The following is a 16,763-nucleotide window of genomic DNA, read 5'->3' on the forward strand; positions in this document are numbered from 1 at the left end:
ATGAGCTTTACGACGACATAGACATAGCGCAGCGAATAAAGATCCTGCGGCTACGTTGGCTGGGTCATGTCATCTGAATGGATACAAACGCTCCGGCTTTGAAAGTATTCGGTGCGGTACCAGCTGGTGGTAGCAGAGGAAGAGGAAGGCCTCCTCTACGTTGGAAAGATTAGGTGGAGAAGGACTTGGATTCTCTTGGTGTGTCCAATTGGCGCCGGTTAGCACGAGAAAGAAACGACTGGCGCGCTTTGTTAAGCTCGGCCAAAATCGCGTAAGCGGTTATCGCGCCAATTAAGAAGAAGAAGAAGACCTTATGACTTCCTCCCTCTGAGAATTATTGCACAAAGTATTCCCTAAGAAGTATTTATTTATGAACTTACAATCTTTTGGGCTAGCGTACAAAATTTAGCGAAGGTAATATATTATATAAGATATATTTTTTATTATTACAGTCAACCAAACATTAGTTCCTTAGTGATAAGATTAGCTACAGACAAATTCAAATAATTGCTTATTAAACTGCCTTCAAATCTATTTTGGAATATTTTCGATTGAGTTCAGCAAAGAACCAATTCACGAAATTTCTGCATTGATAATGATCTGTTGGCTTCAATGCTTATATTAATTGAATTTTGTACGGATGCAATTGCAAAGCCTTGTGCATAATCCGCCAAACAGTCGATTCCTGAAAGCGTAATTGTTGAAAACGTCGGGATATCACAAATCTTGCCATATGTTGCTCAATAATTTTGAATCCCTGCTCTATTGTGTAAGTATCTATGGTTAAATGGAAAAAATGCACCGCCAGCAAAAAAATTGCAAAAAAATTCTCAAAAATCAATATGATTTTTGTTCGAAAAGCCCTTTTGCGATTTACAACTGGGAAAGAAGCCCACATGCATTTGTAAGCTAAATATAAATTGATAAAGCGCGCAAAAGTTGGACACACATACGTACATACGCAAACATGTGCATACATCTGCTCGTACGTGCATCAAGTGGCATAAATGCAGACGTGCTTGCCAAGTGTTTTCATTTATGGGCTTATTATGGGTTTGTTGTTTGCTGTTGTATGTATAAAAGATATGGGTAATAGTTATTTTTTCATGTCATGGCACATGTAGTTGAATAATTAACAGTGGCACTTAAAAACCATAACATTTCAATTAACTGTTGCAGGGCAATGAAATACCAAGCTAAGTATATGCAGCACAAGCATACAAGTTGTGACAAATGAGGCGCTATAAGAAATTAAATAAAAAAATGCAAAAGCTGATTCCAATGGTGTTGCGAATTGCAAGCATAACTTGAAACTTTTGATTTCTCAGTAAATTGGATTATTTACTCATCACCAATACAGCGGGGCAGCATAGGGCCATTACAGCAATAGGCCGCTTTGCACTCTGAAGAATTTTTCGCAAATAAAGCTGTTTAGCAATGTTCCCTTGGGCCAGCTGAGAGCTCTTTCAGAAAGAAAGTGATTCAAATTTAATGATTTTCTTAGATAATATATACATAAACATTTAATTTTAAGTTCAAGCAAATTTGATAAACCAAAAATTTAAAACGAGGCAATGAGTAGTAAAGTCCTCGCCTGACGAATAAGACTAACACTCTACAAGGCTCTCAACATGCCCGTACTAACGTATGGCGCAGAAGCTTAAACGCAATATACTAAGAGGCGTCCTTTGGAGTGTTTGAAAGAAAGATTCTGCGCAAGATTTTTGGACCTTTGCACGTTGGCAAGAGCGAGCATCATAGGCGATGGAACAATGAGCTGTATAGTCTGAATGGATATAAACGTTCCGGTTCTGCAAGTATTCAATGAGGTACCCGCTGGCGATAGCAGAGGGAAAAGAAGGCCTCCTCTGCATTGGAAAGATCAGGTGGAGAAGGACCTGGCTTTGGAAAGAAGAAAGAAACTCCTGGCGCGCTTTGTTAAACTCTACCAAAATCGTTTAAACGGTTAGCGCGCCAATCAAGAAATAAAACAATAAAATTATGTATTGCAAATTATTTTTTGCATTGTATATTGCATAGAGACACATTAAGATTTCCATTTCTTCATTTTAAAAGGTGTGATGTAAGGTTGTTTCTAAATGATCTCTCAGTGGTCCCCAGAAAATTTTTCAAAAACCCCTATCTCGAAAACCGGAGCCAACAAATAAATTTATAAAACCTAAATTACAAATGCAAGGTCATCTTCAAAACTTTCGCTTAAATTTTGAGCTTGCACCAAAGAACGAAAGAAAAGAAGCATTTCAATCACATTAAATTCAACTCGAAACATATAAAGGGGTTTCCAATAACAGGTGTTATTTATAGCTATGGAGAGATGGTTAACGATTTTTTATGGTCGGAATTGGATGATTGATCTGGATAACGATTAAGACGCTACGCGCCACACAAGCAACGAAACCATTGATCTTTTACGGGAAAAGTTTTCGGACCGTCTCTCGAAGAGGTGATCACAATCGGCCACCGAGATTTTGTGATTTAACAGCTTGTCACCATTTTCTGTGAGGCCACGTGAAAGAGAAGGTCTACGCCAACAGCCCAGGGTCGATTCAAGACCTCAAGGATGGAATTCGTGAGACTATCGAGGACATAGGGTAGCCACTTTGCAATTCGGTTATGAACAATTTCATGAAAAGGATATTGTCCTGTAAGCGTGGTCGTGGTGGTCATTTGCCTGATGTTATTTTCCACTATTAACGGCATACCTTCCTCTTTATAATGAAATAAACATCCGATCATTTATATTAAAAAATAGCATTTTTCTTTGAATATCAAAATAACACCTCTTATTGGAAAACCCTTTAAGTACTTAGACTTGTAAAAATACCAAACTTGTGTGTATTTATTAGTTATTTAATACTCATAGTTGAATACTTTTATAATTATTTATTATTTTGAGATTTATTATTATTAAAATGAAGCTGTATTCGTAAGACTTTTAAGTCTTTTAAAATACATCAACTGTAAAAACAGCAACTATCGGCGTTTTCACCGTGCAAGCGCCACCACCTTTCGGTCGACTTGTCGGACTGACCTGCAGCGTGAACAAAAGGCGGACTAGCCTTACTCGATGAAGATTATTTTTTCAAATTCAAATTGTATTATTTAAAAACTCATACAAAACCTAAAATTTTAAAAATTTGTTTAACTAACAAAATTTAAAGAAATGTACGCCTAAGTTTTGTTTTTGGTTTTTTTCTAAGGAAGTCGAACCTAAGTCAAACAGAAATTTTATGGCCAAACCCGAAGTTCGGCCATTCTTTAACTTGCAGAGTATAACCAACTTTACTTTTGACTTTTCAACAAAATTCTTAACACAATTTTTGAAATTTTAATTAGAGGCACTCTAACACTACTGGACTCATAATAAAAGTAAAGGAAAAGATGCAATAAAAACAAAAAACTAATTATAAAAAATATTTCGTGATAAATTCGAATAACGCGGCTTGAAATATTGGAGAGAGAAAATGTGGAGAGAAAACATTTGATTCCTCTTTTAATTAGGTTCCTCTTGAATTCAGCATTAATACTCTAACTGTTTTTGGAGTTATAAATATTTCAATATTGGCTTTCAGAAATTTTAGAAAAAAGAAATTTAAAAAAAATGAGAAAATTTCTGCCCGCACAAAAATAAGATTCCACAACATGGGATTTATTTGCTTATACTCCTCTAAACAAAGAAAGAACAACTTCTTCGAACGGTGCTCCAACACGATATATAAAAATCGCAATCGTGGTTAGTAAAATCATGGCAGGGTGAACTAAGAAGAGATCTGCGATACCAAAAACGAAACATTCAGCTCGCTAACAGACTGAGTTTTATTGACCTCGGCAGAACCCGCAGCAAAGCAGTTTCCAGCAGCTCCAACACAAAAAGATCCATAAGATCACTTTTTTGTCTCCCGATCAAGAAACTATAACCCTAATTGATCAATTTGCGGTGGACCAACAAACGATTTCAATGTGTTTGATATACCTACCTTCGACTCGAATCTTTGATTTGTTGTCGCAAATATCCATACATGCCTCTTTATATCCAAAAGTATATGGAAGGGTTAATGTCAGCATACTTAGGACTAAAACACAATAAGGCTGCAGGTGCTGACGAACTGCGGGTCGAAAGAAATGATTTGAGCGCTTAGTTGATGCCAGCCGGGCAACTACAACCTCGAAGTGTATTTCTGCAATGTAAGAGCTTCTCATTGGCGGCCATCTTGCCGCAAACAACAAACAAAGGGTATAAACGACTATTATTATAAAAACTTCTCATACAAAATTTTCGATTTTTAGATATTTATGGAAAATTTTAATAATAAATCGCTGGGCACTGACCTAAAAATAATAACATTTCGCTAGAATTTAAACTCATTGCAATGAAACCGAAAAAGAAAATGTTGGCATTTTATGCAACGAAGAAAATAATAGCAATATATCTGCATTACCTTGACGACTAATACATAGCAACCTAAATTTATTTTTTCGAAAATATGACAATCACTTTTCGGTATTTCACATAACTAATATTTATAAGTAAACCATGTTTTGCTACTCACAAAGCTATTAGCAATAAATGTGACATTAATAACTACATTATTATTAATGATGACGCCAAATAGTAAAAAATCAACAGCGAAAAATTGCAAATGACCAGCTTCACAGTTTCCTACGTCAAAGCAAAGTCACATTAACACATAAAAATAAAAAGTATAAAAAAATGAAATATCAAACCATAAAAAATAAGCAAAAGATCAGTAACGTCAAACAAAAAATGCAAACGGCAAGTAATATCAATAAAGATAAATCGTATATATACAGTCAGTCTAATAAAAGCGTGACAGCCATAACTTAGAAACCATTTGACCATTTCGATTCTGACAAACTGCACCGTAATATTAATTATACGGAAATATTCCATAAAATGTGTAGTCACCACCGTTAGTTATAATAGCTTCACATCTTCCAGTAATACTTTGTGTTAATTTCTGCGCAAGTTGCATATAGTTTTTCCGTAATCGTTTGACCTTACATATTTTTTTGTCTGAGTTTTGCTTAACCATTGCCCAAACATAATTACATTTGCAAGATCATCTATCAAAACCTCTGACTAAATTTTGAATTGGCATCAGTTGTTAAAGCCGAACCGAACCGAACCGAACCGAACTCTTTCAAGGGCCAAAGTAAGAAGCAAGCAATGATTTCTGCCCAATAGGGTTGACATCAGGCGACCCTGAAAGCCAATCCAACATTTCAATACAATTTTGTTGTTTCCACTCTACGCACCTTCGGCTTCGATTCGTTACCTTCGGGATCGTTATCTTCTTGTATATTATAAGATAGCAAGCAGCTGAGAGTAATAATTCTGCAAACATCAAAACTGCATTCGAATAAATGACCAAACTCTTTTTCGGAAAAAGAACCTTAACGGGAAGTTTAACAGTTCGTTGAAGTTGTCGATTATGAGCAAAGATTCATCCATGGTGAAAGATTCATCCATGAATACTACGTCTGCCCAATTCCGTTCTGAATTTGCCTTAGCCCAGTCGTTTTTCAATTTGTGATATTTGTGCGTGTACATTTTTTCAACGTGCTCTATAGTTTGAGGCCTTTTGCATGAAAATATCCTCGAATCGTATATTTTGATATATTAACACCACTTTTCCTTAAAACTGCTTCAGCTTCACGCAACGAGAAACTCAGCTTTCTCACAAATACATCAATGATGTTCTGTTCTTACTTTGAAGAGGTATTTTCTTTTAGATTCTCACCCGGAGAAGACGTCAACGTTTTTAACTTCTGTATAGGATTACACACATTTATTTATGAAGCTCTTCGACTTTTGCAAATATTTTCCTGTATACGCACGCAAAATTTTTGGACCTTTAGGGTGTGTACATAGATACACTAGTTCAAGTCGTTTTTCATACAGGGAACTCATTTTGTAATATCAACTTACGCTTTCTAAATTTCCCACAAAACTAACAAATTGAACAAGGCGTATCGCGAAGAGGATGCACCTATTTAGCAGCATTTAAATTTTTTTTGGAATTTTGCCGGTCACGCTTCTATTAGACAGACTGTATATACATACATACGTACACACCTGTGGATGTATTGGTGTAAAATAAAATCCTACACTTCCTTACAATTTGAGATTTAGTATATAAATTGTAAGTGAAACCATCACCGCATAACAACAACGCCTCAGAATTATTGGCGGCGCATACATCACTCCCGTCGGTTAGCAGCACATCCGCAAAAGCGCGCACATCTCAAGCCACACTCGCTCGCGCTGCATATGCATGTATGGATGTGATGCCAGTATCGTTTTTCAGCAAAAACAATTCACGCTATTTCAGCTATTTGCATGATGATAATAGTTATTTTTATATTTCTTAAATGCCAACTTTTACAAAGCAGTTACTCTTCTATTTTTCTTAGATTTTTTATCATTTATTTCTATACTCTTTTTTATACTCGTTCGTACGCGTATGTATGCTTGTCAGCCGCTATCAACTGCGCGTGCTCAAAACATTTGACGATTCTCACGCAGAGGAGCGCGCGTGCATGGCAATTTTAAACGCATCACTCATATAAGTACTACGTATTAACTTACATAAGCGAGTAGGCTGACATGATTAACATTGCACTTAACTGCTATCGACCACCCACCATGCCGTTGCGAGCATTTGTACTATAAACGTATTTTGTTTTTGTTGTTGTATAGTAAGCTAAATTAAGTTAAGTTCAACTGTGGTCAGTTAGGCAAATATTACGTTGAGCTGAAGTCAATTAAGTTAAGTATTAATTAATTATTAATAAACTATTTTAAGTCCAGTTGAAGGTAGGTAGGCCCACCTCTTTAATGTTGGTTTCCTTGCCGTGGTGGCGAGGCGTAAGTGATGCTTTAATCTTACTCGGAAAACTAACTTAACTGAACTAAGAGGGAAGTTACATAACCAAAGCCAGCCAACTACTTTGATATCTCATCACATCCTCTCCTTTCCCCTTTAAATATTTCATAAAGAACTCGCGTTTAAATACTCTTAATTAAGCTATTGATTTGGGAGTGATCTTTAACCCCACTTTTCAGTTTCTTAGTCATTTGAATTTTTTTTTCATCGTCAAATCGTATTTTACACTTACCTTCATTCTACGTTTTGCTTCCGATTTTACGGATCTATACACTTTGAAGTCACTATTTACTTCGCTCGTACGATCCAAGCTGATGTATGACGTCTTAATTTGGAGGTCGTATCATCAATGTCACACCAGAGCACTTGAACGCATTCAAAAGAAATTTATTCGTTTTGCACTCAAATCTTTAAACTTCACTGATCCGATTCCTTCATATAATGTAAAGTGTGCATTACTAAATTTAAAATCCTTACAAAGCAGAAGATGTATACTTTCACTCTACTTTGTTTTGGATATCATACATGTGACAATTGACTCGCCTTTGTTCTCAGATTAAGTTAGGTTTTTGTAGCAGTCTATTTAGAACAGCCAACTCCCTTAGATCATGTAGGTCCCAATGATCGGGACACATGCCACGACCATCGAGATGTTCTCTCTTGAGAGGTTGACCTTTTATAATCTATTTATGGCCAAATTAGCCTGGTTGTAACACAAGTGTTTTCTTCTCTCCATGGCCTATTAGCTTCCTGAAGAATATTTCTTTTTATCCTTTATTTGCACGTTGCCATAAGAATTCCAATATTGCCTCTGTTTTCAAGCAAAAGGAGGTTAGTAATATACCTTTTCTGGCTTATCGGCCTTGCAATTTCCTTCCTTCTTTTTGTCCCGGTAGTCATATAAGACTGATCTTGAAAACGGTGATAATATCATTTAGAGCTGCCAGGCATTTCTGAGCAACCTTTGATCTTAGTATAACTGCCTCCATTGATTTGATGGCGACGTGGTTATCCGAGAAGATATTTATTGGAGTTTGTTACGGCGTGTATATTAAGGTACACGGCTACCTCCTTTATGACTAAGACTTCTGCTTGGTAGACGCTACAGTAGTTCGGAAGGTGGACAAATGATTCTAGTCCTAATTCTTTTGAAAAAACTCCATAGCCTGCTTGATTTTCTAGCTTGGATCCATCCGTGTAAAAATTTATTTGCCCTCTTCTCCATGTCCTTTGAGTTTGATACTTTCTTCTTGACGGGATGCTTGTCTTGAAGAGCATGTCGAGGGGGGTTTAGGGAAAGAATAGTCGACTTCATGATTATAACCACGCACTAACTAATTTTCTGAGAATTCATTATCACATAGTTATGAAACTTGTATATATTATATATGTAATAATCTGTGAGAAACTTTGTATTTCTAGATTCACTAAATAAATAAATAAACTCAGAATTTTATGAGTCAGCGAGTGGTACAATATCTGGCTACATCTTAACGGCCCTCTTCTGACTCTGGGTCTCGTCCAGAAGTAGAATAATCTTTCCATGGCCAAGATCTATATCTCCACTTTCTAATAACTCACAACAAACCTAAGACCTAATCATAGAGAAGATCCTAACACTATCCGTTCCGTCAGGGATTGCCTCCACACCATCAGATCAGCAATCATAAGAGAGTTCGTGGCGAGTTTTACATCCAGGACCACAATGAGTTATGATGCTAAGTGTGATAGTGAACAACAGCTACAACTTACCCTAACCTAACTGGGCCCAAACGTTTACCCAATTATATAACCTTGACCATTATTTTGACCTTATTCTTACTTCATCTTAAAACTACCGTGTGCTTGTGTTGTCAAATTTTGAATCAAAAATAACTTCACTCACCTGTTGATTACCATCATCTTCCGTGACCGGCAATAACTTCACCGTGCTGCCATTAGCCATATTGAAACTGCCACTACTCGAAAGATTTTTCATATGAGGTGTGGATGCCACAATTGCATTGGAATAGTGAAATTCACTACCGCTAGCCGCTTCATGACTATGATAATCGGAAATTATATCGTTTAGTGTATTGTTGCTACCGCTGATGGTAGTAGCACCACTAGTGCTAATGCGTCCCGAAGCTGCAGTGGTACGCCCGCTAATTGTACCATTACCATTACCAATATGTCCACTCCCGCCAGTAAATCCACCAACCCTACTTCTTATTGTGCCGCCACCACCAGCACCTGTGCCCGTTGTGGCTGTGATGGTTGATACTGCCGATATGTAACTACGCGTTGTTTGCGGTGATGGCGTGATAATCACAGCGCCTCTACCACTACCATTTTCGAGTTGCGCCGCATCATCGTCGCCACTTCGATGCATATTTACCCAGGATAGACGATTGTGTTGTCTACGTTCCATTGATGCCGGATTACTATCCGACTGTGCTATGCTGCTGGCCGAAGGCCGATTGTGCTCGGTCGACGCATCCGCGCCAATCACATAAATGCTAGTCGCATTCGAATCGGTGCGCAAACGCATGGGTGCGGGTGGAGGTGGTGTTGGTGGTACGACTGTGTTGCTGCTGATATGTCTGTGCATGTTATTCATCGTCATTGGCATTGCCTGTTGGCGCTGTAGCTTTAAATGTTCATCAAGAGCTTCATCACTAGATCTGCTGCGATATGACGCCGTCTTCATGCCACTAATGCAGGCAGTAGAACTTTTGATGTTTAACACTTGCTCGCACTAAATGCCGTGGATGCACTAGACCAACGTGCTGATGGGTAGACAGAGATAACTGCCGAACAGATTCCTTTGACTTGAGTTCAAAACAACTGGAATTAGTAAAAATTGAAATGGAGATTATCATGAGAAGTTTGAAAAATTAGGTGATGTGTGTGTAAATTATGTTGCTTAAAAAGTAGATACCAAGAATAATATAGTGAATCATTTAATTCGCAGGAAGCACTTGTGTCTCAGATATGCACACATGTACGCATGTAAGTACAATATATGTATAATATATTTTCTCTAACTTCACATTAGTTCACAACAACACAAACCACTTTGCTTGGCCGCATTAGCGCTCGCAGGCAAAACAAAAACCAGTTTATTTTCTTCCCTCATCGTCTGTTTTCAATGATTTTTGCACAAATCGCTAAAAGCTTGTTTGATTAGTTACCAATCGTTTGTAGCTGCCACTTAGCGCGCTGATACGTTGCTGATAATTAATCTCTTGCGACTTCCTCTATGTTAACATTAACAACAACAACCACAACCATAACAAATTTGTTAAATGAATCACACATTCGTAAGTTTTTGTTCAAAACTTTTTTTTCTACATAGAGCGCTTGAATCTTCATTCATTGAAGCTGCTTATCTGTTTCCGCCGTGCTTGGAACTCCGAATGCCAACAACAGTGACAGCAAGTGGAATGGCACGGTCACTTTTACTATCACTTCACTATCTTTTATTTATCTTTTAATATGCCAGCAGAGGTTGGTTAAGGCACTGACGACACAGAAGAATACAAATGTGGAATAAACTTGCATACATGCATATGTATGTTTACCTTTTGTATACATACATACATGCCTATGATTAACATACAAATACATGAACAAAATGCTAACAAAGTGTCAAAATAGATTCGCCTCACAAGCTGAGTGGAAGAAGGTGATTTGGTGGAGTGCTTGAATTGAATAGCTTTCAGAAGCATTTATGATGATTGTAAAATAAATATAGTTTATCAAATAAGATAAGCGGTGCGTTTTCACTTTGTAAATATGTACATACATATGTATTACATGTGTAATGAATGACAGCACTACAAAAGACACAAAACAAAACATTTTATACTTTCTCCAACCGCTACCATTCTTATAAGGCACGCAACCAGGAATTTTAATCTTCAAAAAAAAAAAAAAGATAATAATAAGACACAAAAAAAAGATTTGCTTTAATAAAAACAAATTAAATACAAATCATAATGGAATTTGTTCCATTTGTTGCATTTAATCGCCTTAAAATCAAAAACAAAAAACAGATAATTTGCTTTCGACTTGTTGCTTGTTTTCCGTAAGTTTTTCTAAAATTCTTTCCACCGTGGGAGTTTGAGTCTCCATATAAACTTTTATATAAAGATGGGCTGCCCCATTCAAACGCTCTTGTGCTCATTTTACTTTTCTATTTTTCGTGCAAAACATCCACATATCCACATATTATCCAATTAAACCATACAAATTCAAGTTTCAAACCCTGTACAAATTTAAAAAAAACAAATGTAACAAATTTCCATCAAAATTGCAAAGGGTGTTTCCTTGCCCAATACAATAAACATTTCGAGCTTTTGTTATATGGAGGAAATGCACATAACTGCTACCCAAACAAATTTTATCAAAAATCAAACGATTTTTGAGACATTTCAAACTTCCAGTTTATTAAACCAAAATTCAATGGGCTATTCAAATTGTTTGAAATTTCGATGATGCTATAGTTTTTCAACGCACTTTATATACAGGGTCCGGCTCTCGAAATGTTTTTTTTTTGTCCTTGTTCACTCTTCTCGGGAGACCAGGCCCTATGGACAAACTCAATCTTGGTTTCGTTAATCTATTTTGATTTCCGATAGGTTAGGTGATTAGCCTGCCGCTCTCGAAGTGTAACCAATTAAAAAGGGCATACATTTTGTTAGGAAAATTAGTTTTATGCAATTCAAAGTAAAAAATTTTTGAAAATAATACAAAATGAAGAATCAATTTAATTTTGTTCGATATGACCATTTTTTGCTTTGACTATGGCCTTGAGATGGTCCCGAAACGAATCGCAAGCTGCCCGAATCTGACTTGCAGGTATTTTGGCCCACTCGCGGCAAATGGCGCCTCGTCACTGGTGAATCTCTTAGTTCGAACCTTGCTCTCAAAGCAACCTCCAGCATACTTTCCCGATAACATTTCGCATTTACCTTGGCGCCAGGCTCGATGAAAACGGTTGGAGAGTGTCCATCTGCGGTTACAGCAACCCAATCCATAATCTGTGCTGCTTCCTGGTGGCCAATCGATGACTCAAATTCTCGTATGAACGATCAGTTAAATAAACCCTTCGCTTTGGGAGTTTACGAATTGCTCAATTAGAAAAATTTTCGGAAATTGACCGCTTTCGGCCAAGCGAAGCAACTCCTTCGCTCTCTTAAGTCTGACTTACTGCTGGTTTTGTGTGAGATCTTGCGCCTTTTGGATCTTATAAGGCCTGACTTTGAGATCATTTTTCAGTATGCGGTGGATGCTACGGTCAGATATTTTCAGTTCTTTCGCAATTTGATTGGCACTTCGTCGGGCATTTCGCTCATTTCGCTTCTTCACTCATTGAACCATTTCACGTGACATAGCAGTCTTTTGATGACCACCTTCATGACGTTTCAAGATGCTACCAGTATCATTATAACGAGTAATGGTGCGATAATTAAAAACTTTATTTACTTTAAGGTGCTCGAGGTACTAAAAATTTCATTGCGATATCTATTAATAGTACCTCATTCTGGTATCTCTAATTTTACTTGAAATAAATTGAAAGGTGGGAAGATTTGTAGTTCGACTTTAAGGTCTTTGAAACCATTTTTCTCAACACTTTTATTTTTTTGAATTATGACAATCTTGCAATAAATAAGCGATATTTACTAAAGGCTCTACACAGGTTGTTTTATTATCGATTATAACGGCATTAAGGTTACATTATGTGACTAATTTCATGACGAAAGCTCCCTCACAGTTGGGATCCAACTGGACGCCCCAAGAATGGCAGCTATTTTTTTTTTTTTGTTTTTTTCTTGCCTCACTATGAAGGTGTGACTAAACGTTCAAACGAGCTAGTAAATTCAAAAAAGTATTAAACATCTTTTAGTTCTTTTTCTTCATGAAATTAACCACATAATGTAGCCTCAAAGTCGTTATAGTCAGTAAGAAAACACGCTGTATGCGTATGTTTTTATTAAGATCTGCTAGCAAAACTCATAATATAAAAAGGTTACTTACGTATTTTATTTTTAAGCTTTAAGGTGAAATCAATTTCTTATCCATGAAATAAAGCCTCTCAATAATGCCGCTTATTTAATTAAATTCAAACATTTAAATTTTTAGCAAGTTATTATTTGTTATTAACTTTATAATTACCCCGTCATCAACGACTTTGCCATCTAGCGTGCCAATTTTCAACGTCATATCAATAAAAATAAATTCATTTTTCAAATAGAAATTTGAAACAGCAATTCATTGATTTTTATTAGGTTTCCTTTTCTGCTGAAAATTGCTAGGTATTTTTGGCCAAGTTCAATAAAGCGCTCCAGTGGCTTTGATGGGGCATCCGATAATGCCAGCAAATTTTGGGGAGGAAACGAGAGACGAAATAAAAAATATTTACATATACACAGTATGTTCAATAAATAACAGAACTTTTTATTTAAATCATGGAGCTATCTATTAAACTTTGTTCATATTGAAAAGGTACAAGCGTCAGCTTTCAACCGCAGCCAACTTCATGTAAATCGTTTGACACGTTAAAAAGTTACGCGCCTTTTCTTGTCAGTATGTTTCGTGCTTGTGTCGTAAAAATACAATGAGCAAATATTAAATTCTGTGTTAAACTTGGAAAAACATTTAGTGAGACGTACGAATTGATGCAAAAAGTTTATGGTGATGATTGTTTAGCTCGTTCAAATGTATATAATTGATTTAAACGATGTAAAAATGGTCGTGAAGATTTGAATGATGATGAAAGACCTGGTCGTCCAGAAGCAAGAAATCGTGCTGAATTGAGGGGAAAAGTCCGCGAAATCATTGCTGTTGAAAACGATCCAGATTTTCTTGATTCGATCATAACTGGTGACGAAACATGCTTCTTCAAATATGACCCTGAAACTAAGCGTTAATCTGCAGAATGGAAGACGAAAGGGGAGCCAAAAGCAACGAAGTTGCGTTTTCAGAAGTCAAGAATAAAAACAATGTTGATCACGTTCTACGATTCCAAGGGTATTGTAGACAAGGAATTTGTTGCAGAAGGTCAAACTATTAATGGAGAATACTATTTACAAGTTTTACATCGTTTGTGGTCAAGAATTGTTCGTGTAAGACCTGAATATCCAGAGGGGAAACAGCTGGTTTTATTGCTTGATAATGCACCACCTCACAAAACCGAAAATGTTCGTGAATTTTTAAGGCAAAAACCTATTTGTGTCATCGACCACCCTCCGTATTCTCCTCATCTATCACCATGCGACTATTTTCTGTTTCCTAAATTGAAAACTGCCATGAAAGTTGCGTTTTATGATGATATTCCAGCCATTCAAGCAGCCGTGACACAGGTGTTAAAGAACATTCCCTTAGATGACATAAAAATTGGTTGATCGCTCTGAACGTTGTATCGAGTTAAATGGAGACTATTTTGAATAAAAAATAGCTTTCAAACACAGTACGATACGTGTTTTATTCAACATCTGAAAAGTTATGTTATTTATTGAACATACTGTGTATATCTTTACTTTTTCTGCTTCTTGATTGACGCGAAAACCGCTTATGCGATTTGGCCGAAGAAAACAAAGCGCACCGGTCTTTTCTTTCTCGTGCTAACCGGGGCAACATTTGGACACACTAAGTGAAGCCAAATCCTTCTCCACCTGCTCTTTCCAACTCAGAGATGCAAACATTCCTCTATGCAAGTGATTATTGGTTTTAAGCAAATATTTAACGGCAATTACAAGACGTTGAAAAGTGTAAATTTGTTTATTCTGACTAATTGACGCCACCCACACACAACAGGCTCTGCAATGTATATTTAAGTGCTAATGAAAAATTGTGAGTCTTATCATCAGACACATTGTTAGAAAAAGATGCATCATGCATTCAAAGGCAGATATGAACGAACACAAATATTTAGTAGAATTAGATAAAAAATGTGAAATAATCACTTCCAAGGCTCTCGGCACATTAATTGAACAATACTTAGTGTACAATTTTCATAAAAAATGCGATCGGCAATTTGCAATTGTTTACCATTAATTATCACGCATAAACAACAAGAACAAGAGCAAAATGAAAGGTATAACTAAAATAACGGTCAATATTTGACGACTCAATGATAAAATTTTTTTTGCGCATTTGGCATTGACTGATTGCAGTCACGGCATCCGAGAAAATAAACACAGAAACAATCAAAAGCAAACACACGTTTATTGCTGCACAAATATGATACAAACAGATATTTAACAAGATGGGCATGATACGAAATGATTTCCATATTAATTGAGCCTTATTTGTGCGTTAGGGTAGATCGTTATTGTATGGGTAATATTTGAGTAATTTGATCGTAACCAATTGGTGATGCTATTTTGTTTAGATCTAACATTAATAATTATAAAAAATTTATTATACGCAAGGTGGCGCAAAAGTTAATTGCCCTATAAAATTTATAATTTTTGTAAATGGCGTCATACGTCAATCGTATTGGACACTAAAGAATTGCAGCAAACAAGCAGATAAACAATGAAACGCGTAAAAGTAAAAAAAAAGATTTCCATTACTCAAAATCATTTTTATTTAGTAAAATAGTTATTAAAAAACAAAATTGCACTATTAATTTTGCGCCACCTTGTGGAACTGACTTGTGTACGACTATGATTATGCGCCATTATGTTGAAATGCCTGAAAGTTTTGTAAATTATAGACATAGTTCCAGGATTTACGAACCTTGTGTGCAAAAGATCGTTTGAAATTAGAGTTTCTCTTTTTCCATGTAAAACATCAATAAATAATTGGCGCTTACACTTCGGTTAGGTGTTTGGCCGAGCACCTCCTCCCATTTGTGGCGTGCGTCTTGATGTGCACAAACGGAGGGACCCACGGTTGTTACTGTTGTTGTTGTAGCGGCATAAACATTCCTCGAGAAATGCTGCTGAAGTGACAGCAGTAATAATCTGGTTTGTTCCGGTTACGAGGAACCGACTGTCGTGGGAACGAGGGACCTACAGTCGACTAAGTCAACTCCGAGCGGCAGATAGATTTTTTATGAAAAGTTTTTTCATAGCAGAAATGCACTCGAAAGTTTTTCATTATCTGCCGAGAAGCGACCGCTATTACAATAGAAAAAACTTTTTGTTTCATCCACTGCCAAAAAAATGGTTAGCATGTCTTTGTAGTGTGCTATTCGTTGGCCATAACATTATTGTCGCCTTCATTTTCGACGAAAAATAGATCAATAATGGAGTCGCACTTAAAACATACCTATCATGGACACGCTCATGGGGATTTTGCCCCTATATGTGTGACCATTTTTCCAATTCGCATAGCCATCGAGATAAGAATGCGATTTTTCTGAAAAAAAAAAAAATTTTTTTAAACTGTTCATCATTTTCTAACTGATGCAAAGCGACAACGAAGCACTTGATCATTTGCATTCAACTTCTAGGCTAATTGCTCCTCAAACGAAAATTCAGCCGAGACTTCAAGTAGAATTCTTCTCACACTAGTGCTCACTTTATAGAAGTATGTGTAAACACCACGCAGTTCATAGCCATGCCAAAAAGCTGCAATAAAATTAACTTCGTAAAGATGGGAAATAAAACACCTTCTAGTTCTCCGAAATTCAAGAGTTCTGCGAATCAAAAAATAAAATTCTTATCAGATTGTGCTGCAATTGAGAAAAATACAAAATATTTTTAGAAACGAAATTTTTAAGTGAGGGGGTGAATGCACCTTCCACTCATTTTTTAATCATCAGTCACTCCCCGCGTTATTTTAATGAGCTAAAATCTCGAAGTAAAAAGCACAAACAGTTGAACAAAGTAATGAGGTTGA

At 36.5% G+C, this 16,763-nt stretch overlaps 2 protein-coding genes across 3 annotated transcripts in view; one reads left to right on the forward strand and one right to left on the reverse strand.

The window, feature by feature from the left end:
- LOC129242465 (sodium- and chloride-dependent GABA transporter 1-like) overlaps positions 1-16,763 on the reverse strand; it is a 150,608-nt gene that overhangs the window by 56,855 nt on the left and 76,990 nt on the right. For both annotated transcript variants that reach the window (XM_054879111.1, XM_054879112.1), the window contains one exon: positions 8,815-9,755. In XM_054879111.1, the coding sequence (XP_054735086.1) occupies positions 8,815-9,618 (804 nt within the window). In that variant the 5' untranslated portion in view covers positions 9,619-9,755. The remainder of the gene's footprint in view (positions 1-8,814; positions 9,756-16,763) is intronic.
- LOC129242468 (uncharacterized) overlaps positions 14,624-16,763 on the forward strand; it is a 91,475-nt gene continuing 89,335 nt past the window's right edge. The window contains exon 1 of the mRNA XM_054879119.1: positions 14,624-14,634. The gene's annotated coding sequence lies outside the window, so the exon portion shown is untranslated. The remainder of the gene's footprint in view (positions 14,635-16,763) is intronic.

This window comes from Anastrepha obliqua, chromosome 3 (assembly GCF_027943255.1).
Source record: "Anastrepha obliqua isolate idAnaObli1 chromosome 3, idAnaObli1_1.0, whole genome shotgun sequence".
Taxonomy (NCBI): domain Eukaryota; kingdom Metazoa; phylum Arthropoda; class Insecta; order Diptera; family Tephritidae; genus Anastrepha; species Anastrepha obliqua.